Below are 23337 nucleotides of genomic sequence, written 5' to 3'. Positions count from 1 at the left end.
ATTAGCAAACTGAGCCAAGATTGGTCGTTACCTGCCTCCTGATTTAATCTTTTTGAAACTGGCCTGTACACTCAGGCGCAGAGCTGAGAAACAAATTAACAGTTTAGCATTTAAAATAGTCACCTCACTTGCAACCGTTCTTGTAGCTCATTTTGCTAGATGTTAATTAACTGCACTTTAGTCGGCATGGTCTGTGTACAGTAGAAGAAGAAAAGTACAATTCCAAGCTCCTGTAGGGGGCGCACACCTTCGAAAACATTTTCAACTCCGCCTTCAGCGCTTGTATCCATGGCAACAGCTTCTAGCTTTGACGACTCCAAGATGGCGGACGTGGAGCAACATACAACGGTGAGCCCTAAAGTCATATATCTCGTCGTCGTTTGCGTCAATAATCACACTAAGATAGGAGTTAAGTGTGCTCTTGTTACAGTGCACGGAGAATTATGCTGTAATTTTAAATTTACGCGGACAGGTTTTAACGCGACACTACGAGCCAATCCAAAAAGGAGCTAAGTTAATTATCTCAGTCCTAGCAGCAGTGTTTGTAATATCTCTTGTCCACCGTCCGCCAGTGTAGCATAACAGCTATGAGTGAGATAAATGTTCCATCTTAGTTTTATCAGGCATCAGATACGAGTCAGTTACGCTGAAAATACCCATTGCTAGCTTAATTGGACTTGTGTTAACATTCTGATGTATATATGCCACTGACTGCAATAATGGATGAATCTAATGTAATGTAATGTAAATACGTCTCATTGAAAGTTGTAACGAGTGGACTGCAGATCTTTGGCCACAAGCTTGACTTGTGACCTCAAACATGTTGATTGAATAGGGAAAATGTACATACATTTTTTAAAAAAAAACGACACCTCGATCAGACAGAATGTAAAATATGTGGGATCTTAGATTTGCTATTTTTCATTGATTTTTTTTGGGGGGGGGGTGGTCAAGATTGAAGATAAACCAATAAACATAGACTTTTAAAAGGAAAAACAAACTTCTGTTGTGTGCATATTACACTACAATATAGACATTTGCATATACCATGTAAATACTATTTTGTGCCTCATTATTGTATGTATATCCTGTGGGCTTTAACTTTTATGAGGAGTAAAAGACTTGATAATTGAATATGTTTAATTGTGTAAAAAGAATCCACTATGGAACATGCCTAGAGCAACAACATTTCTCATGTCACCTTTTATTCAAAAATATAAGGGATAAGGCATACGTACACCTACATATTAAATCAAGTTCATAGTTTAAACTTACTAAGTGCTATGCAAATTAAGTTCAATACTTTGTCATTGTTTGAATATCAAGAGCATGTCTGATTGTAAACATCACCTCTGTCTGGAGATTGGACACTAGTGATATTATTGCAGAGAAAAGTCCAATATTTTTGAAAAGATAGATGTTAGATTTCACTCGATAAGGTAGTGATGTTGTTCATCTCAGCTATCTCAGATGTCGCTTTTGTTTTGCCTTGAGACTGGCCTAGACTGGATAGCGAAACGAAACCCATGTACAATTGATGCATTAGATGCATAGAAAAAAAAATCTTCAAATAATGCTGATAAACAATAAATATAAAATGTAATATGACTGTATTATTTCTAGGAGCTGTTCAATGACAATATTGATCAATCAGGCAAATTAGAACATTACAGCCGATCACCAATTTTGCATAAAATGCTAATTATCATCCAATCCCGATCCAGCCGATCAGATTGGTGAAAAGTCTAGTCAGGACATTTCATTTTCATGTGTTTTCCACTACAGTGGGGAATAAATGAAATAAAATAAAATGAATCATTCATTATATCATTTAACGGGGGTAAAATGTTTAGTTTTGGTTTTTATATATATATATATATATATATATATATATATATATATATATATATATATATATATACACATATATATATATATATATATAATTTTGAATCATTTGTGTTATTTTCTGTTTTTCAGCCCCCCATGGTCTCAGAAGTAAAAAAACGCCGAGCACCAAAAGGTAAAGTTTGACTTGTGTAACATGACGTCTAAATCAAAGTTGTTAATATCTGTTTTAACTTCACATTAGGGACCAAATGTTCCACTCCATGTTTTTGTCCCTGGTGAAGGCAAGTGCTACATGTGTGACTCTAACTTTCCTGCAGGGGTCACCCTTCTCCTTTTCCATAGTGGGCTTGAAATGGAAGGAAGCACTGCGATTTTGTTTCTTTGTGCAGGAATTGACAAAATAATTATAACAAAACGATAGTATTATTTGTCATATGTGACTCCCGAGAAAGGTAATTACCCATATACAGTGCACTAGTAAGGGTACGCTATAGAAGGCTATTGTAAATCCTGTCTACCTCCTTGTATTGTGTATTTGTTTTGTTTGCATAATCTTCCAATATTTAAACAGAAATGTCCACCTAATGTTCATAGAAGATAAGTGATGGGATTGAACAGGTGGAAGGACTATCAAAAGTTTATTGTAATCATAATCATACTACGGTGACATGGTAGGGGTTTCCCTAATTAATGATCTCAATCAACAGCACACTTTTGAATACGATATAAAACCAAACTAAAAGGCCACAGCTACTTATAAGGCTTAAGCTATGACGTGGACAACTCAAATGATGGCTATGTAATTATATTTGAGCTATAATTCACTTAATTATAAATGAAGACTTAAATGCAGAAATGACATTGCCTAACATTTTTGCTATGCTTTTCATATTTTCCATGACTTTTTCCAGTGTGTCTTTTGATCTCAGCATGCGTCTCGTCTGCTCTTCTTCCCTATTAGAGTCGGAGCGCACGCAAGCGTTAGCCTGATCACATATAACAATGCACCATGTGTGGGTTGAAGTTTTTCAACACAAGACTATTTTTAGCAGACGCCATGCTGTGTCCTCTTTCCTGGCAACCTTTTATGAGCATTATTATTATTCATACGAAAGTTGGAGGAATACATGCGGAATATGTATGCTCCCCATATTTCAGTTAGTGGGCAGCGAGGAGCTCCGGGGCCACAGCTGAGAGGATATGATTGCTGTCTCAGCAGGAAGAAAGCGGATTAGGTCACTCCAAATAGGACCATTCCCAATCTTGACCCAGCCTGTGCGTTTGAAGCTCATGGAGAGGATTTCTGAGAACAACTTGGAAGTGGCCCGCGTTTTTAGCCGCAAATCAAAGGCACGCTGCTTGAAGTGCTGACAGTAAAGAAACAGAAGGGAGCTTTGGTGTAATTCACATTATTCTTACACAGGCATTACTGATATTGCGAAATGTCAGCAGCAGATTAAAAGCCAAATACATTGCTGTTAATCCTATTTTTAGATTTGAATACAATTTTGACTTTGTTTCCTTGTGAAATAAAGCTTGCCCTTTACTGGTAAGAAGATTTTCTAATGATCCGGCTTCTTCCTCCTCAATTCCCTCAACGTTCTGTCACCAGCACTTGACTAGTGAGAGACATTGTTGCCCAGGCAACGAGCAGACTACCCTTACCTGCTGCAATGTAAAAAGGATTGAAAGTGTGGCAACATTCACATCGTGACTTGTGTGTTGATTGCAGTTTGGTAATGCAGCGTTAACGTCTGCTGTCAGATCGGGCGGTGGATTATTTATTCATCAGACAAATTAGGGCCGTATGAATTGAAAATTGTCTCAAATAGAGCGAGCCTTGCGTTTCTAAGAGGGGGGAAATGCTTACAAGCCGTGACTGGCAGCGGGCCATGTGGCTTTGGCTCAGAGATGTAATAATGACTGCAAAAGGAGGGGACTCCTCGGATAAATCACTCAGCCGTCCACAAAGACGTGATATGAATGGAAAATGGTAATGGACTTCATAGTAGAGAATACGATACACTTTTCTATGTGCTTCTTTTTTTTTTTCAGCCCCTGAGCTTCCAATAGTAGAGAGGAGAAACTGGCTCATCCACCAGCATTATATACATAAAGATTATGAAACCTGCAAGGTAAACGGCCTTCATCAATGCAATTCTCCATGTGGTGTGAAATAAATGAAATATGAAAATGAAAAATGAGTTCCTACTCAAGACCTTATCCTAACTTTATTGTTAAAATGCACTTCCGATAAAGTATTGGCAAAACCAGAGTCATTTTTGGGTTCAGCGGAATTGTTGGTATCTGCTGAAAGTAACTAAAAGTAACTTGTAATCTAATTTAAAATCACGTAATAAAGTAACTAAGTTACTTTTTCAAGGTGACTGTGGCAACACTGGTGGTTAATTTCGCAAAACTCAATGGCTAGCCTGCGAGCTAGCGTCAGCTCAAAAGCACGCCATCTATTTCATGTCTGCACCATTAATCCAAGCAACAGAAAGCTCGATTAACCCATTCACTTCCGGCCATTTTCACTGAAGCAACACCCTTTGCTCCTGGCTGTTTGACTGGATTTTGACTGATTTTGCAAGATCCACAGAATATTTTGTTCTATTGCTATAAAAACAGAACCTACGAAAAGAAAGATTACAGTCTCTTCTTTCATCAGGAGAAAAAAGTATATTTGTATTTGTTTCCATTTGGCAGCATTAGCATTAGAATATAGCTAAGTTTCATCATTATTCACAAATCTGTTTTAAATTGTGAGGAAAACAACTTGTTTGCAACATGGCCCTGTTTGCAACTCTTATACTCTGCTGCCACCTACTGGCTGTTTATGTAATAACTACCATTGCTTTAAGCCACCTCTTCATGGCAGAAGCTGTATCAAAGCCTTCTGTTTGCTCTAGCATAAATAAAACAACAGCATAAAAAACGTATACATTTGTTTTTGGGATTGCAGGACAAAGTATTACAAAACGTTTTTATACGTTTTGGGGTTTGGATGAGTTAATTGGCCACTCTCGCAATCATCATGTTAAAACGTCCATGTCAATTGTCAAACCTGTAGCACAGTGTTAGTCAAACCTGAAACGTTGACCCTTTTACTCCCGTTTCTCAATTCTGTGCATATAGGTAATCATCAAGGAGCAGTTGCAGGAGACTAATGGAATGTGTGAATATGCCATATATGTGCAAGGTGAGCTGGTGCGCGCATGCACATGAACGCGAATATCCCTTGAGATGTGCTGACACGCGACTCTTTGGACCGCTTACTGTTCCTTAGATGTTCCATGTCGGGGGTTTTTGTGTGTGCAATATAAGCTCTTTCTTTTTTGTCTGTTTTATTTTTTTTTTCATGCCGCAGCACTAATCTTGCGCCTGGAGGGCAAGATCCAACAATCCCTGGAGCTGTTTCAGAGCTGTGCCATCCTTAATGCCAGCAGCGCTGACAATCTGAAGCAAGTAGCCCGATCGCTGTGAGTTAGCTTCAGCCTGGCCCAACATCATGAAGAATTGTACTAATGCTCTCAGCATTACTAATACTTTCGGGGAAGATTAGAAGCCCAAGTGTGACTACTACTGTGACTGCTGTAGGCCGGGTAGAATATCTGTTGAGCATTTTAAGACGGTGCAGTTCTCATATGGATTGTGGTTGTCTTCTTGTAGGTTTTTACTGGGAAAGCACAAAGCAGCCATTGAATTCTATCGTGAAGCTGCAAGGCTCAACGAAAAAGACTGGGTAAAAGAAAGCAAGCACTCTTATGTATTAACAGTATCAAGTTGGGTGAAGTCAACATTTCGAGGCAACAAACCAATTGAATTTGAAGTTGGGGAATTCTACAAAAGATTTTAAGTTTTGCTGATGTGAAAATTTGCTTTCTAGTAATTCACAACAACAACAAAATGAGTTTACAGAACTGTTGTCGACTCCCCCGCCCCACTTAATGATAGAAGTAAAATCATCGCAGCAAATTGTTTTGCAACATTGATGCAATACATTTATATTTTTATTTTAACTCATTCACTGCCATTGACGGCTATAGACTTTAAAAAATTAATTTGAACTATTTTTTCCCACTTTTGTTAACAAAAGTATGAAACCCTAGAAACTATTTTTTGTATTAGAACAGATATAAAATTTGTGATTAATAATGTGTTAACTAGTGAAGTCATGCGATTAATCACGTTTAAAAATTGTAATAGTCTGATGCCCCTAATTTTTAATAATCTTTTCTTTTTTTAAATGTTTTATTTTCAATAGTCTTTTTTTAAATAATATATATCATGCGATTAATTACGATAAAAAAATGTAATCGCCCGACACCCCTAATTTTACAGAATTTTTTCTTTAAAAAAAACATTGCTAAAAATAAAAAATAAATGTTTTAAAGAAAAGGTTATTAAAAATTAGGGGCAACAGGCGATTACATTTTTTTATCGTAATTAATCGCATGACTTCACTAGTTAACTTACGATTAATCACAAATTTTATATCTGTTCTAAATGTAAAAAAAAACAACTAGGTTTTCATACTCTTTTTTTTCAAAATTAGCTAATGAAAATAGTTCAAATGAGTTTTTGACGTCTATAGCTGTCAATGGCGGTGAATGAGTTAATTTAGCCCCCCAAAATTACAACTTGTGTTTTTCACAGTGTGGTGGTGGTAGATTTGTACACAAGTCTTTAACAGCTTTAAAGTTTCTGTTAGGGATGCGAGGTGGTTAATTAGTTTTCATCGTAATTAAGCACATGACTTCAATAGTTAACTCACGATTAATCCCAAATGTTATATCTGTTCTAAATGTACAATAAAATATTTTTTTCCAAGCTTTCATACCCTTGTTACCGTAAGTGCAAAAAAAAATTAACTAATAGAAATATGGCTGCATCTTTTAATCATTGATACAGTAATTTCATATTTTATAAAATTGAGTTAAAATAGATGTACTGTACTGTAAAAAAAATTGTGTGATATTGATTTGTGTTGAGGTCATTTCGCTGCCACTAGATGGCATAATTGCATTTGTAAGATAATGCTCAGTGCATTTTTCTTTTCATATTAAGAACTGTCTAATTTTTAACATGAAGTAACTTAAAATTGTAAAATACAACTTGACGCCAGTCTCCACAAATATATGCATTATTATTACATTTATTACTGCTATATTTTGACGTGGATGTGTCTGCTGCGTTGCGACTGGAATTTCCCCAGTAAGTACAGGCTTTCCAAGTAAGGGGCGGTTATTAATTGCGTGTAAAATAAATAAATAAATGAGTGGAGTTAAAGGAACTTTAAATGAAGTCAAAGTTAACACTCATATTGACACCTCTAGTTTCTGTATTGGAAAGTCGAAATGTCCAAATTCACCCTCAGATTGAACCCTGTGTTATCAAAGAACACCTGCACATTTGTGCTTGGCAAATATTTCAAGCCATCTTACAATGATGTTTGCTGCAGCAGATCCACGGGCTTCATCGCATTGGGTTACTTAACCACAGCCTTATGGCTCCTTGCTTGTAATAAAGCTAGGTAATTTCATAACGCAGCACATGCAGCCCTGCAGGCGGCCGCGCTAGTCAAGTAGCTGCGCTCTTCCAAATATGTGCATAATTTCACTTCATGTAATGTGCTTTGTGCCATGGGGCAGAACATTTACCCCTGCTTGCCAAAATTTGAGGGAATCGGGCTCAGTCGTTTTGAAGGATGACTCCACTTGAGCAGCTATCCAACTGCGACCACCTACTTGAAATTCACTTGTAAATATCTAACCCTTCCTCACTTCAGGAGATCAGTCACAATCTGGGAGTGTGCTACTTCTTCATCAAAGACTTCACACATGTGAGTATGCCGACTGTGACCCAAGCGTTGTTTAGCAAATCTTAATTTGAAACGCTATTTGGTCTTGTGTGTGTCAGGCTGAGGAGCAACTCAACATGGCGCTCCAGTTAAACAAACACGACGGCACTTTCATGATGCTCGGGAAAGTCCACTTGCTGGCCGGCGAAACTGACAAAGCCATCGATGTGTACAAGAGGGCTGTCGAGTAAGTTGCTCAGACTGGACTGAAAACATACGATATGCACTTAACATCAGTGACAATTTCCTCACCGAAAAATCTCCGTTATAGCCTATTTTTCGTCATGGAAAAAAATAATTCAGACGGAAAAGGAAACGACAACTAAAATAGAAGCCATTCATTGAGACGATGGCGATAACTAAATCGACTGACAATTTTGTCATTGGCTAAAATGAAAACGAAAACAACACAGTGACGAAAATTCACAAAATCCAATCAGAAGAAGGAATAAAACGCTAGGGCTGTGCAATTAATCGAAATTCAAATACACTTTCAATTATTACAAAATCGGCATATTCGTAAACAAAAATAAAAGATTATTAATACAAATTTTGAGTTGTTTATATTTATATATTTGTACCTTTTTTTATTTTGAAGGGACTGCAACATGACAAATCAACTTTTTGAAGCTTTAGCCATGTTAAAATGCTAATTCCTCACCTAAAACATGACCAAAGTTGTATTTTCCTCCACTCGCCACTGTATGAGAAATTCTAGGTCTTTCTGCTCTCCAAGCACCAGCCCCTCCTAACCTGAGAAAACAAGCTGTTGGCACGGTTTAACTTCATTGCGTGCGGCCCCGCCTCTGCGGACTAAATGCACGCCCATTTTCTCTAAGACCTCCCTCCATGGGATGATGACAAAAGTAGCCTTTATCAATAAACATTCTGCCCAAATTAATTCAAAGAAATCCATTTTTCTTCACATTTGCAATGCCAAAGTGCAATGAAATGACAATTGGCTGTCTTAAATTCCATTGGCCAACACTGGTGTAAACTACAAGTAAAACATTTGCACTGATGAATTTAATTGAATGGATGGTGTAGTGGATAGTGTGCTCGGCCCATAAGCAATAGGGCGCGGGTTCGCGACCCTCTGTGGTGCTTTTTTTTTTCCTCCTCTTCCACGATTTCTTGCAGCAAGGACCTGTTTTGTTTCAAATGTTTATTCAAGAATTGATGGCCTGCGTGACCAAACGCGGAGATCTAGCAGCCCGTGAAATTTAGCGTCCATTTTAAAAATCGGCTTAAAACCTATCTGTATGTTTCGTGGGCGTTGCACGAAGCAGCCGGGTTTTACTGAACCGAGCGTTTGACTTCCGGGTAAGAAAAATAGCCACCGAAATAACTCAAATTTCATAAGAAATTACATCGCGATTGTGTCAAAGGTAAGATTTCCTCATTATATGCATATAGTAATAAGTAATAAATACCATGGTGTAGTCCCTTTTAAAATGACTAATTTCATCAATCTTGTTTGCTCCAAAAAGTACTTGAATATTTAGTGTTTCCAAAAAGTTTATTTATCTGAATATTTTTTTACATGTTTAAACATTTTCTTGTTTTGTACCAAAAAACTAATAATTGTCCTAATCGTGATTGCAGTTATTACCAAATTAATCGTGATTACTATTTTCTTCAAAATCGAGCAGCCTTATGAAACGCGGGTGGGAGGAAAGGACCTCGCCGAAACTTTTCACTGCACATTATTTAATGTTCAAACGTGTTTACAGCCTGGGGCCAGCGTGAGTGTTAAATAAATGGATATCTGCATCATCATCCGGATTTGCAGTGCGTTGTTCCTCAGTTCCTCACCCCTGCCTAGAGTTTAATGTTTAAATTTCAGCATTTTTGCATAATCACCAAACAGATGCAGGTACCAGATGTTAGGGATCTGCTTTTATTGCCACTTGTCATTCCAAAACCACGTGTAGTGTTTCCCCGCGTATTCATGATTTGCTACTCATTAATCCATCTGTTTTATTATTCATAGAGAAACTCAAATGTTTACTTTTTTTGTGATCTGCCCCAAGCCCCATCTAATAAATATATATCTCATTTCTGCGTAAGTCGGATTTCACCGTTAAAGTTGAAATTTATATCAAAAGACTTTGTATGAAAAACAAAAATACATAAAAAAATAAAAATAAATAACATGCTTTATTTCTTAGAGGTGGAATAAAAAGCCAAAGATCTTCCCGGTGCACAAACACAGGCAAGCGCTAGCACTAGCTAAGCAGAAACACTGGGGACAAAATGGCGGAAAGAGCGGGGCCGTCGTGAAGTCAAAACGTCGTAGGTGGAGTGCGTCGTAAGGACGCCGAGGACTCCCCGTATTGCTTTGGCGCCATTTTGTGGCATCTTGAGGAAAGGATCTTTATTTCCACTAAATGGGACTGAAAGTCGTGCTTTGCATCATGTGCCGCTGCTGGGCCAAGAATGCAGGACATGTAGGACATATGCAGTGGGGTGAGAGTTGTGGCTAAAGTAAAGGGCAGTGATAGAGAGGAATACATGGGATGGAGGATCAATTATTATGGTCAATTATTTGCAGAGGTTTGCTATTCCTGTCAGGGCTCGAGTATGCGTTCTTATGAGCAACATTTCAAGCAGGCTTTTGAATGTAAATGCTTCCCGTGCAAATGTTTTATCATCAAGTTTTCATTGTGACATTTTCACCTCCGGGGCCTTTTCACTTCTGTATTGATTTGCTTCATTTCCATCTCTACTCATATGTTGAATATTTCTACATCAGGCTTTGATGTAAAAAAGTCAATGATATCCGTGTCATGGCGCTCATTATGTTTGCCGGCAGTAAATGAATTAATCAAGTGCTGCAGCGCTGTTGTTGCTTAAGTGAGACGTACCACCGGTTTGATTTCAATAATGATGGGGCCCCCTTGTTAACGTTTCTTCTTCAATTAATATGCCACCGTTGCACTACGTCCTGATTGGGTAATCAACGCAATCTCTGAATATTAACTATGCTTGTTGAAGATTAAGCTGCGTCATTAGACAAAATTACAGACGTTGGTGACGTGACATTTGTTTCTACTTAAGTCGTCTCGTTCTCCTTTTCAGATTCTCTCCAGAGAATACGGAACTGCTGACAACTCTCGGGCTGCTCTTTCTCTCAGTAGGTCAAACCATATCTCTGCGGGGTTTGAGTGGGTCATTAAAAGTCATTAAATGGATCTTGCTCAAATAAAGGCCTTAAATTATGATGTCTAGAGGCATTCAAAATGTAAATACAACTGATTGAAGATGTTGTTGCATGCTTTATTTCACATACAATGCTCAGTGGCCTTGTGGTAGAGTGTCCGCCCTGAGACTGGGAGGTCGTGGGTTCAATCCCCGGTTGGAATTGGGGGGTTCGATCACCAAATGATTCCCGAGCGCGGCCCCTGCTGCTGCTCACCGCTCCCCCAGGGGATGGGTCAAATGCGGAGAATGAATTTCGCCTCACTTAGTTGGGTGTGACAATCAGTGGTACTTTTTAACAATTTTGCAATAATGTGCTAAAAAAAATATATATATATATTTTCTGGGGACTGGTTGTAATTTACAATGAACAAAATGGCTAAAGTTGCTTCATGTTTCAAGTACCATTTGCTCTGAATTTGAAAAGAAAAATGTAGTATTCCTGTTAGCAACGTCCAAGATGAAACACTAATGCCACCTAGTGGCAGAAAATTACCACACTTACTATAAAATGACTGTATCAATGAACTAAAATATGCAACCACATTTGTATTTGGTAACCATATTTGTCCACTTTTATGTTAATTGATGAGGATGAAAACCAAGAAAATGTATTGTGTTATATATAGCATTCAATTCATGCAATTATGATTCAAATGTATTATCAAGTGAGAGCCCTAGTATAATCAGTATATGCTGGTTTGCATATATGTGTGTGTGTGTGTGTGTGTGTGTGTATGTATATATGCAGTATGAACTCAGCCATGCTATTGAAATATGGAACCTACCAAAAGAAAGATTAGAGTCTCTTCTTTCATCAGGGAAGAAAAAGTATATTCGTATCTGTTTCCGTTTTGCAGCAATTAGCATTATAATACATATATATATATATATATATATATATTTTTTTTTTTTTAATCATTTTTCACAAACTTGTTGAAAACACTGGCAAAAAGATCTTGTTGCAACATGGCCCTGGTTGATCTCTTATACTCTGCTGCCACCTGCTAGCCGTTCTTTGTAATAACTACCATTGCTTTAAGCCACCTCTTCATGGCAGAAGCTGTATTAAAGTATTAAAAGCGCATTTATACGTTTTTGGGTTTTAATGAGTTAAATTAGTTTTATGTTGCATTAAAAACTGCATTAAAAAGTTAGTACATAGGGAAAAAATTTTGTGTTTATTTTGTATTTATTTTTTTACAGCTTGGCAAATACCAAAAAGCTTTTGAACACCTTGGAAATGCCCTCACATTCGACCCCAACAATTATAAGGTACGCATGCGCCATGCGCGGTCGTCTTTTGTTTTCTTTGTTTTGATCAGCCTTCGCGATCACATTGACTCCTCCCAAACGAAAGGAAAAGGTCATCGCTTGTCAGGCGGTCGGCCCCATCGTTCATCCTGTTTGAAAGGTCTTCCGCTAATTCCTGGCTAATGATGCCTTTGATTTGCAGGCCATCCTGGCCGCAGGCAGCATGATGCAGACCCACGGGGACTTTGATGTGGCCATGAACAAGTACCGGGTGGCGGCATGTGCTGTGCCTGAAAGCCCCCCGCTCTGGAACAACATCGGCATGTGCTTCTTTGGGAAAAAGAAATATGTGGCGGTAAGTCGTCATCTTCCTGGATTACACTCACCTGCTAAAAAGTAAGCCACAACAACAACAAAAGAATGGTTTATTTGCATAATGTTTTGGTGCTTAAAAGTGGGACATGAGTTTTTTTTACAGACTGCGAATAACCAGCTTGCTATTCTTACCTTTTCAACCTTTAGTCTTTGACGAGACATTTTATGCTTAGGATGTCTTATTCCATATGTTGATTAAAATATGTGCCAGTCTGTCAGCGGCATTACTTTTAAAATAAGTCAATCCCTGGTGAGGATCCATGCAACAATCAAAACATGTCACTCAACTCGGGCTTTTTGAGTTGAACTCAAATTCAAAGCTCACCGCAACAGACACTGCAGCGTTTATTACATATTCATCTTCATGTGTTTTATGTGGATACGAGCTTTACTGTTTCAGGCTGTAACTATAAATAGACTCATAACTTTGAAAGTAGGGTCTCCAGACACCACACTTTTCACTTGCAAAAAATATTACATACTTTGAGTGTGATTCGTGTGAGTGGTTCAGTAGATTGAATTTGGCAATTGGCAATAGTTGCGCCTGTGGGAATAAGCTTTGAAAATCTTCTGGTATAATGTTGCTGCAACTGGTGCCCCAAGATCACGGGTGTCAAACTCAGGGCCCGGGGGCCACATCTGGACCACCACGTCATTTTATGTGGAAGGCACTTAGGCAAATCGCGGGTCGGCTTCATGTTTCTTGCTAAAATACTACACTTTCAAATTCTATTCTTTCTTAGTAACATTGAGACATTGTAAGCATTTTTGTTACGGATAGCTGAACGTCTGACTTCAAAAATTAGTTATCACATGATAGTTTATGTGTTAATATTCGGTGATCGTGCATTTATATGCGCTCACAGTCATAATAGTCCTCCGAGGGAAGCCATTACTACGATGTTGCCAACAACAAAAATGAGTTTGTCTCACCTGCGCTAAAGGCCTCAATACAGTAATTGCACCAAGTTACTACATTTGGGTGAGGAATGCATAGAAATAAAAATAAACCTAAATGAAAGACCAACTACAACATTATGACAACTTATAATGATGACATCTTCAACATTCTGCCTTTACAAACATAATGCTCATTTTTGATTGACACACGTCAGGTATTCATCTAAATTAGGGTCTAACTGATTTTTTAGGCCAATTTTTCACAGAAAAAAAATAAAAAATTACAGATGAATCAACCAAATGCATAGATAATGCATAAAATATTTTAATAAAATAAATAAATAATGCATAAAATATTTTAATGAAGAAAATAGATCATGCATCAAATATTTTAATTAAGAAAATACATCATGCATGAAATATTTTAATTAAAAAAATAGATAATGCATAAAATATTTTAATAAAAAAATTGATAATGCATAAAATAGCCCCAAAATGCATTATGTGAATTTTCACTATTTGTGGGCCGGCCTGGTCCCTATTCCCTGCAAATACCTGGAGTCAACTAAAAAATGTATTATTTAAAAACATTTTTTAAATAATTAACTCCCAGAATGCAGTGCTACACAATTCATTTAATTAATGAAGCTATAAGAACATTAATAGTTCTCTTGTTTGTGTTTGTGTTACCAGTAGAACGTATGTCACGTTACCACATTTATGTTTGATGTCTGTTGCTTTGTTTTATTATGTACCATTTTTTGTAAACAAACTGGGACTTTAGGTTGTGTGTAAAATAGTAACATATAGGTCAATTCCTTGCACAACTTGCATTGTTTGTAAAAATTCAGATTTGCTTTGTTTTGAATGGCAGGTCCATAGAATGAACTTATCCCCCCCACCTCTCATTACAGTGTGGCTCACACACTGTCAATTTATTTTCTTTTTTGTAATCTTCAACATTGACAGACATACCTTTCTGGTGCATTAAGGTCTGCTGAGTGTCACTGTTTTTTTTTAAATTATTTTTGAATTACTTGCCAACAGCCGACTTCTGACATCTCTTTTTCTCATCCTTGCTTTCCCAGGCCATCAGTTGCCTGAAGCGTGCTCACTACTTGTCTCCATTTGACTGGAAAGTGTTGTACAACCTGGGGCTGGTGCATCTGACCATGCAGCAGTACGCTTCTGCTTTCCACTTCCTCAGCGCCGCCATCAACCTCAGCCCGCGACTGGGAGAGCTCTACATGCTGCTGGCAGGTACCAGCACTAACGACAAAACATGAAACAATCTAGAGATAGACTGATATGCGTTTTTCAGGGCTGATATCGATTATCGGTAGTCAGGGAGGCCGCTAACCGATATTTGAAGCCGATCTACATTTGCAGAAAAAAAAAGTTGGTGTAAAAAAAATTCATAATAAAATAATAATAAAAACTCCAGCACTTGACTGCTTAAATGCCTTCAAGGACATGTTTATTAAACAGTGTTTGTGATTTGCAACATGTTGAAGGTTTTATGTTTGCCATCAGCTTTTGCACCAAATATAATGTGGCGCTAACTCCGTGATAACTCCCAAATAGCCGCTAAAAAACGGCTATTAGGTTAGCCCAAAAGCTAACCTAATAGCCGCTAATTCGCGAGCTAACAGTTAGCTCGCAGGCTAAGCATTCACCCGCACGCTAACTCCCAAATAGCTGCTAATTCGAGAGCTGTTGGCTCGCAGGCTAACCGTTCACCCACACGCTAACCCCGGGATAACTCCCAAATAGCCGCTAAAAAATGGCTATAAGGTTAGCCCGCGAGCTAACCTAATAGCCATTTATAGCGAGCGAGCTAACCTAATAGCCCATAACTCCAGCACTTGACTGCTTAAATGCCTTCAAGGACATGTTTATGAAACAGCTTTTGTGATTTGCAACATGTTAAAGGTTTTTTGTTTGCCATCAGCTTTTGCACCAACTATAATGTGGCTTCCGCACACTAACTCCCAAATAGCTGCTAATAGCGAGCTAACCGTTAGCGAGTCAACAGCCACTGACTCAGAGCAGACGGAGGAGAAAAGCGCCCGTCAACAATGAAAGTTTTTAATATATCGGCCATCAAAACAAAAAAAGAGGCCGATGCCGGTATTCCTAAAATGCAGAATTTCGGCGCCGATTATCGACCGGGCCGATTATCGGTCTATCCCTAAAACAATCAAACAGGTTCCTGTAAAGTGTGTACCTTTGATGACAGTGGCTTTGACCAACTTGGATGATGTGGAGAATGCCACCAGAGCGTACGAGCAAGCCGTGAATCTGGACCAGTAAGTCATCCTGTCGTCGCTTCTTGCACGTCCAATTAATTCTGCAACCTGAATCCTTTTGTTTCTGTTCTCTGCAGATCAAACCCACTGGTCAACCTGAACTTTGCAATCTTCCTCTACAATCACGCCGACAAGACGGGAGCGCTGAATCAGTACCAGGAAATGGAGAGAAAAGTCAACGTGCTGAGAGACAGCAGTAGCAGCTTGGACTTTGACCCTGAGGTAGCCAAGCTGCTGATGCGGCTGCCTCTAAATGATGTTGAATTGTCTCCCTCCTCGTCACAGCTCATCGAAATGGCTCAGAAGATGGGGTCAGCCCTGCAGGTGACGGAAAGCGTGGTGTGGGTCAAACCGCCCAGGAGCTCCAAGTCCAAAGTCAGCTCGGGAGCAGCCACTCCCAGCCCGGGTGCTCCACTTGGTACTAACCAAGCCCTGGGTCAGGCCATGTCGTCTGCTGCCAGCTACAACAAGAGCGACGCGCAACCAACAAGTACACTTGACCTCTGTAAACTTTTTCTTGATGAGGCTAAAGTCATGTTGCCTTTTTCCATCTAGCAGCTATCAATTGAATTCAATATGTCAAATATGCAAGTCTGCACATAAATAATTGTGAGCTTGCGCATTTTGGCCTCTTAGGGGCAGTGTGGTGCCGTACATCCATGGTTTACACACTTACAATGAGAACAGAAGAAAGTTGCGATTGAATGCTATTAAAATAACTCGTTTTTCACAAATTGGGAAGAATTCGTGCCTTTGAGTCGTGTTATCTTACCTGTGGGAATGTGTCTCCACAGCATTTGTGTGTGAATACTCGTTATTTGAAAGACTGTACCTCCAGAAGTTGAGGCTAGCTTCAAAAGCATTTGAATAGGATCCTCCATTCACTTTACCATTAGCGCTAAGCTAGCGATCTTTTAAATATACAGTGGATGTAATTCTTCTTGTCGTGTGCTTAGGTTTACAGTTAACTCCAACTAGGGGGTCATTAAACAATTTAAAGGACGCTTGAAGGACGCTTAGGGACGGCAGAATTACATTGATTCGCTCCGGGCTTGCGACAAGCAACATGGTGCATTCAGGGTACTTTCACAACGTAGGAAAACTGTAATCACGTCACACCGTTCTGCACATTAATCGTTTTTCTTCGATTATTACGTTCTAAAAATCAAGAGAAGCCAAAACCACGATAATATTTCGATTCATCATCCAGCCCTAAACTGCACGTGATCCTACTTAGAGAAATGATGTGCTTATATGACTGTATCTGTCTTTCTCCAAAGGCCCCACCACATCGCTTGACCCTGACGCAGATGTGGACAGTGTCCCCAGCCCGCCTACCGATCCTCCGGGGTCCCCAGAACTTGCCCAAGCCGAAGACTCCCGACCCAAAACCTCCAAGAGAAAATCAAAGGTAGAGGAATGAGTAATGAGTTCATATGGAGAATCATGAGGGGTAGCTGCATAGTGTGAATGTTTTACTTGACACTCAAATAGGCTACGGTTTTCTTCCACACTCTCACTTGGTGGTCATAAAAAGATCCAAATACAAGCGATTGTTTGATCTTGTTTACAAAAAGTATACTTATTTGTACCTGAGACGATTGAATTTCCTACAGTAGGTTGACGGAACACATGCTGCTAAGATAAATGTCAGTGCTGCAACAATCATTGTACTACAAAATTTGAATAGTTTGACAAATGGAAATGTTTTTGTCAGGTGTAAATAGAGATTTTTTATGTCATGAGTATATATTAAATTCTAGAGTGATGAACTCATTTCTTACACATTGTGCTTATTTCTTCATTCATTCAATAGCTGGTGATGAGTTTGCGACCAATCGCGCGCACTCCTTTATTTTCAACATATTGGGCCCCATTCTCTCAACGGGTGCATCTTCATTTTGGTGCCGGGGCAAGTCTCGTCTACTGTGTTTGGGACCGCCTTGCTGGGTGTTCTGGCAGATGCGGCTGCCGCGCCCCGGGCGCATCTCACAATTTGGTGACAAACTCGAATTTAGACTCGCAAAAAGCAGGTCTAGCTTGTGGCGTAATGAGATTTTGGTGGGTACAGGAAGTAAGATTCGACGCCTTGCGGATGTGTGTAGTGGATGTCATCCTATTTCATTCAAAAATATGGCATTCCATCTGAATCATTATAGAAAAAATTCATTGAACAAATTATTGTCATTTTCATCTTAACTCATTCACTGCCAATGACGGCTATAGGCGTCAAAAATTCATTTGAACTATTTCTATTAGTTTAAAAAAAAATCCCACTTTTGTTAATAAAAGTATGAAAACCTAGAAAAAATATTTTACATTTAGAACAGATATAAAATTTGTGGTTAATCGTGAGTTAACTATTGAAGTCATGCGATTAATTACAATTAAACATTTTAATCGCCTGACGCAATTTAAAAAAGACAAAAAATAAAAGATGATTAAAAATTAGGAGCGTCAGGTGATTAATTTTTTTTTATTGTAATCAATCGCATGACTTCACTAGTTAACTCACGATTAATCACAAATTTTATATGTGTTCTAAATGTAAAATAATATTTTTCTAGGTTTTCATACTCTTGTTAACAAGAGTGGGAATTTTTTTTAAACTAATAGAAATACAATACAATTTCATGCACGGACCCAATTTCTGCTTCCACAATGTGCACATTGGCCACTCTAATTTTGAATGGAAATGAGGGGAGCTGCTTCATTTTTGCCGGGAGTCGGCTGCGTTCCATCCCACAATGTTGCCTTATTCTTTCTGCACGAGTCCAGCAAACGACCAAAAGAAAGAAAACTCCACCTAGAAAGAAAACTCGGTCATAACGATCTCCTTGTTATTTTACAAAAGGAATCTGTCGACAATTCCTCCCTCTCTCACTTTCTGCCCAACCCAATCCTCTTTAAGTGAGGACGTTCACATGCCCACTTGAGTCGCGTCATCCAAAGCGTCAGCTGCCATTCGAGTGGCTCTTCCGTCTTCTTCCACCTGTCACCTCCTCTTCATCACGATTGCCTGTTCACCCGAGTCGATGAGTACTCCTGCTTCGCATCACATCATCCCGGGCAGGATGCCTGTGGCTGACAGGGCCCATCAAAAATGGTGCCATTCTGACCGGCAGCCGCAGAACTGCTCAACCTGTCTGACATATTTCTCTTTTGGAGAGAATCATGTCTCCATATGCATGATATAATGTTCTTCAAATATCTTAATGATCCTGCCTGCTGTCATAAACGAATTATGTTAATGATCACAATCATGTTCGGCCTCTAATTGAGATTTTTTACAGTTACTTTCTGTTTTTTCTTGACTCGATCCTTTCCATTGTCTCATGACAATGTTGCATCCAGATCTGTGCAAAAAAAAGAAAGAAAAAAAAGTGATACACTTACCTAGAAGTAATGATCCATCCTGTGATCATCCAGATGTCAAAAGATCCAAAGATGAAGCAAACTTAAAAGATGTGTGACATACCTAAGTAAGCGAGTGTATGTTTCTCGTAGTCTATATGTCATGCAAGACGTGATCAATCATCTTCCTTAGAACTTATCTAGTGCACAAAAGTCCTTAAATAATTGTTTCATTTATTATGACACTGCTGTGAGAACTTTACTTTCCTCACAGGATAATTAAAGTATCTGCAGTGAATATAAGAAATAAAATAAATAAGTCTACACACCCCTGTTCAAATGCCAGTTTTTTCGTGATATAAAAAAAAATGAGTTAAAAAATATAAAACTTGTACAACTCAAAAGAAATAAAATCTTTTTAGGAGAAAATGCAAAAAATAAACAAGTGAGATAATAGATAATGTGGTAGAGAAAGTATGCACCTATTACACAAGTCAGTACACACCTGCTACCATTTAAAGTGATTCCACTGAACCCCAAGTCAACCCCAGGTGTTCTAGTAGGCTTTTCATGATGTATTTTTTTTCCTAGTAGAAGCATTACAAGTTTTGTGAGACCAACTGCTAAAAGCCCAGTTCTAGATGAAGAAAAGCGGTCCCAATATTGGCACAATGCTGCTCGCACCATGCTTCACCTTTGAAGCACAACTACAGTGGCTGAAAAGTCCAACCTTGACTTCATCGGACCGCAGCACATTTTTCCATTTTTTGCATTTGGCAGATGTCAAGTTTTTCTTATTTATTGTAAAGGTATGGCTTCCATATTGCCACAACTATCCAGACATAAGATGGCAGCTTGTGCCATGTTTTGTACCCTTGCTCATGCCTTGATTGGGTTTCATGGTATATTTCATGCCATTGATTTTTTTTGGGGGGTACCCTTCCCCTGACTGATACTTTTGAACAATAAGAACCCTCTGATGCTGATAAAGCTCTCAGTAGAACATGGCTTGTGCTAGGACTGGGGGGTCCAATCTGGCCCACGAGGACAGAATACAAACTGCTGTTTTTCACCACAATTAACTGTTATTGCTAATTTTGTCCATGTGAGGGCGCACTGACGATCATTTAAATGACTGAATTTTGGCTGTTACGGTACAGTTGATGCAACAATTTTGCGCTCGTTTTTGTTCAAACATTTCTGAATGCGCTGCAATAACATAAAAACATGGACATGTTTTCAGAATGTTCTTGTAAATATTTGCACACAATAAAAAACTGGACAATTTTGACCTATGTTATTTATACCTTGTTGGGTCAAGGACATACTGGTCCGGCCCACTTAAGATAAAATTTGGTTGAAAGTGGCCCCCGCAGTTTTGGAGTTTGACACCCCTGTGCTAGAAGATGTGACTTCAAAAATGTCAGATGTGAACTTTATTTTTGGTTAACGAGAGGCACTTTAAATGGTGACAGATGTCTACTGTCTCCCATTTAACATTAGCTTTAATTCTGTTCTTGTCATTCTTTTTTTATTCTGAATTAGGAAAAATCCCCAGTTATAAGAGGGTGTGCACACTTGTGCAACCACTTCTTTTTTTTAACTTTTTTTTAGTTGAACAGGTTATGGGCTACATAAATGGTGGAAAAAGTTTGGAGATGATTTATCTTGGTCGTATTTTCCCAAAAGTCACAAAATTCTGGTATTTTTGTCCTGCATATGTTTTTGTTATATTCACTGTATTCATCAACTTCCTGTTCTGTTGTCTGTTCTTTAACATTGTATTTCTTATTTTCCATGCCGATGAAATGTGGTTTCTGTGGTCAGCAGTCAGAACCATGCATGCTTTTGTTGGATCTTGACCAGTTGTGTATGTGTGGGTGTGTTTTTTCAGATCGTTTTTCTAACCACTAATGATGACTGGCATGATGGTTGGTAAAAAAAAATAAAAACAGATTTATTTATTTTTATGTATTTCAGACAGGACCTTCAAAAGACCTTTTAACACAGGACCATTCTAACACAATCAGAATATTTGCAATGAATCTTTGAAGAAGTTCAAAACAGTTACAAGAATGCATCACATCTCATAACATCTCCTCTCGGTCAGAAAAGTGAAACTTGGCCTTATAGCGACGCTTCTAACGATGACCCTGTTGCACTAGATTTATTACCTCCGTAAATATCAGGCTCCAGCTGGGAACGGCCGTTGGGAGCGCCGTCAATTTTCCCAGGGGGCCAATTTGCTATTTCGGTTGTTAATTTTAGCAGCTCATAAAAAGAAAAAGAAAAACCGTGCGTGACTCAGCCCATGTCACATTTGTATGCAAATGAGTGAAAGTTTTGCACATGTAGATGGCGAACAGATGTTTGAATCAGGAGTATGAGCGTTAACTGTCAGATGTATACACTATGAGTGTATGTGAATAAATAGACCGATGTTCGCATCGTTTCATATGCGAACGGAGACATGAGGCGTTTAGCCACCACAATCCAAATGGTGATAAGTGTGACATACTGTCAGAGGTGGCAAATCCAGGTACAGAAAGTTAAAAACCCTGCCACAGTTTGGCTCTGATGCTAGCTAGCTAGCTCCCTAGCATGTAAATGAGCACCATGCTAGCTAGCTAGCTAGCACCTGAGGCTAAAGCCAAACTGTGGCAGGGTTTTTAACTTTCTGGACCTGGATTTGCCAACTCTTCATACTGTATATAAATGACATATCATCTTTTCTATATAATTAAGCGCATCCGATACCCAGAAAGATCCAAGATTCCTGGTCATATCATAAAAGTCAGTTTCCGTCTCGCGGCGGCGGTTATTTGTTTGTAACAAAGACATGTTTATGGCCACGCTTGATGCCAGCATCCAAGTTGTGACTGGGGAGAGCAAATACAGTGAGAAGCAAATTTCCCAGTGGAATGCGTCTGACTCTCTGAGCAGTGCTGGTGGCTGACAGACACACCTGCAACACGGCAGCCCAATGGAAGATGAGATTTGAGAGCGATGATAGTGTTTACAGTAAGGCCGTAAAGCACATGTGCTTGTAACGCAGTCAAGTGTCTGGAGATCTGACCTGATTTGAATCTTCTCGCTTCAAAGGATATAATCAACCCAAACTTGAAGTAGATCTCATTTTATAAACACAAAATGTTTTTTTTTCCTTTTCGACCAATTTCATGGTCAGGTTAAAATTAAAGTGGAACTATAGGGAGAAGATGAGCTAATTAACTAGATAAAACGCTTTTTTTATTCTTGTTTACTGCCTCGCGTACTAAGACTACACTAGCGGAAAACTTCAATAATTTAAGTCTGCTGTGTTCTCCACAATATCAATCTGGGACTGCTCCACGGTGACGTTCTGTACAATATTTCAAGCTGGTTGGACAATGCGGGCATGTTTGTGCGCCTCTCGCTGTTCAACCTTCAACAAGGAAACGGTGAGTAATTCAACGAGAACAGAATTAATTGCAGCGTCCATTCGTCGAGCTTAGGTTTGTTTGTTTTCCCCAGTGTTGGTGCTTCCTGGTTTCATCACAGCTGCATGTCCCGCCCTAAACAACGCCTGATTGGTCCCATAGATATCTAGATGTCTTACGGCGCAGAATCCAACGTCCGCACGGGGCGGCCATCTTGTCACAGGCAGGAAGTCTGGTCTGTTGTATTGACTGTGAGCAAACTCTGTTATCTCGCTTCAAACTTGACGGATTTACACACGGTTTGCTTTCTCACAAACTTTATTAAATTAGTAATAATTCTGGATGGATATTTATTAACTATGTAGATTATTCATTATTAACAAGTATAAACTAAACTGCTCGATAATCAGTTGATTTTTGATAAACTGCTATTTTGAGTTATTATTAAAAACACAGTAATGAATGAGAGAGGCGGAGCGAGGTGACTGTGGCAAGATGGCCGCCCCGTAAGGACGTTCATTGGCCAGCAGCGCAGACGAGACATCTAGTCTTTATAGATATCTATGATTGGTCTGACCTAAAAAATATCGGTTGTGAACGGATCAGCGGGAGCAGTACAAGATGGATTCTCATATAAAAGCGCTTCATTTTGTTTCTTTATTGGAAATTTTTATTTGTTATAGAAAGTCCTCTTACAAATATATATATTTTTTTCCCTTTTATTTTATGTTAAAATATATTGTTAGAATGTTTATGCTCAATCTATGTCAAGTAATTTGTCATTTGATGATGCATGTCTTGTTTGTTTGTG

General features: G+C 38.8%; 1 protein-coding gene across 2 annotated transcripts; it reads left to right on the top strand.

The window, feature by feature from the left end:
* Nucleotides 1–288: 288 nt before the first annotated feature.
* On the top strand, nt 289–17529 carry bbs4 (Bardet-Biedl syndrome 4). Of its 2 annotated transcripts, none has more exons than XM_086072265.1 (16): nt 289–348; nt 1981–2023; nt 3907–3986; nt 4990–5053; nt 5222–5333; nt 5524–5596; nt 7643–7696; nt 7774–7901; nt 10796–10850; nt 12122–12190; nt 12372–12524; nt 14533–14704; nt 15684–15753; nt 15831–15975; nt 16039–16243; nt 17034–17529. In XM_086072265.1, the coding sequence occupies exons 1-16, from the start codon at nt 289–291 to the stop codon at nt 17174–17176; spliced, it is 1626 nt and encodes a 541-aa protein (XP_085928391.1). In that variant the 3' UTR covers nt 17177–17529. The 2 variants fall into 2 exon arrangements, with proteins under 2 accessions (XP_085928391.1, XP_085928392.1); XM_086072266.1 differs by having other exon boundaries at nt 303–348; nt 5222–5315.
* The last annotated feature ends 5808 nt before the right edge of the window (nt 17530–23337 follow it).

The sequence above is a fragment of the Leptonotus elevatus genome, chromosome 3, assembly GCF_054856555.1.
Source record: "Leptonotus elevatus isolate MCC_2025b chromosome 3, RoL_Lele_1.0, whole genome shotgun sequence".
NCBI classification, from domain to species: Eukaryota; Metazoa; Chordata; class Actinopteri; order Syngnathiformes; family Syngnathidae; genus Leptonotus; species Leptonotus elevatus.
Note: the sequence above shows the minus strand (reverse complement) of the source record. Positions and strands in the feature narration are given on the sequence as shown.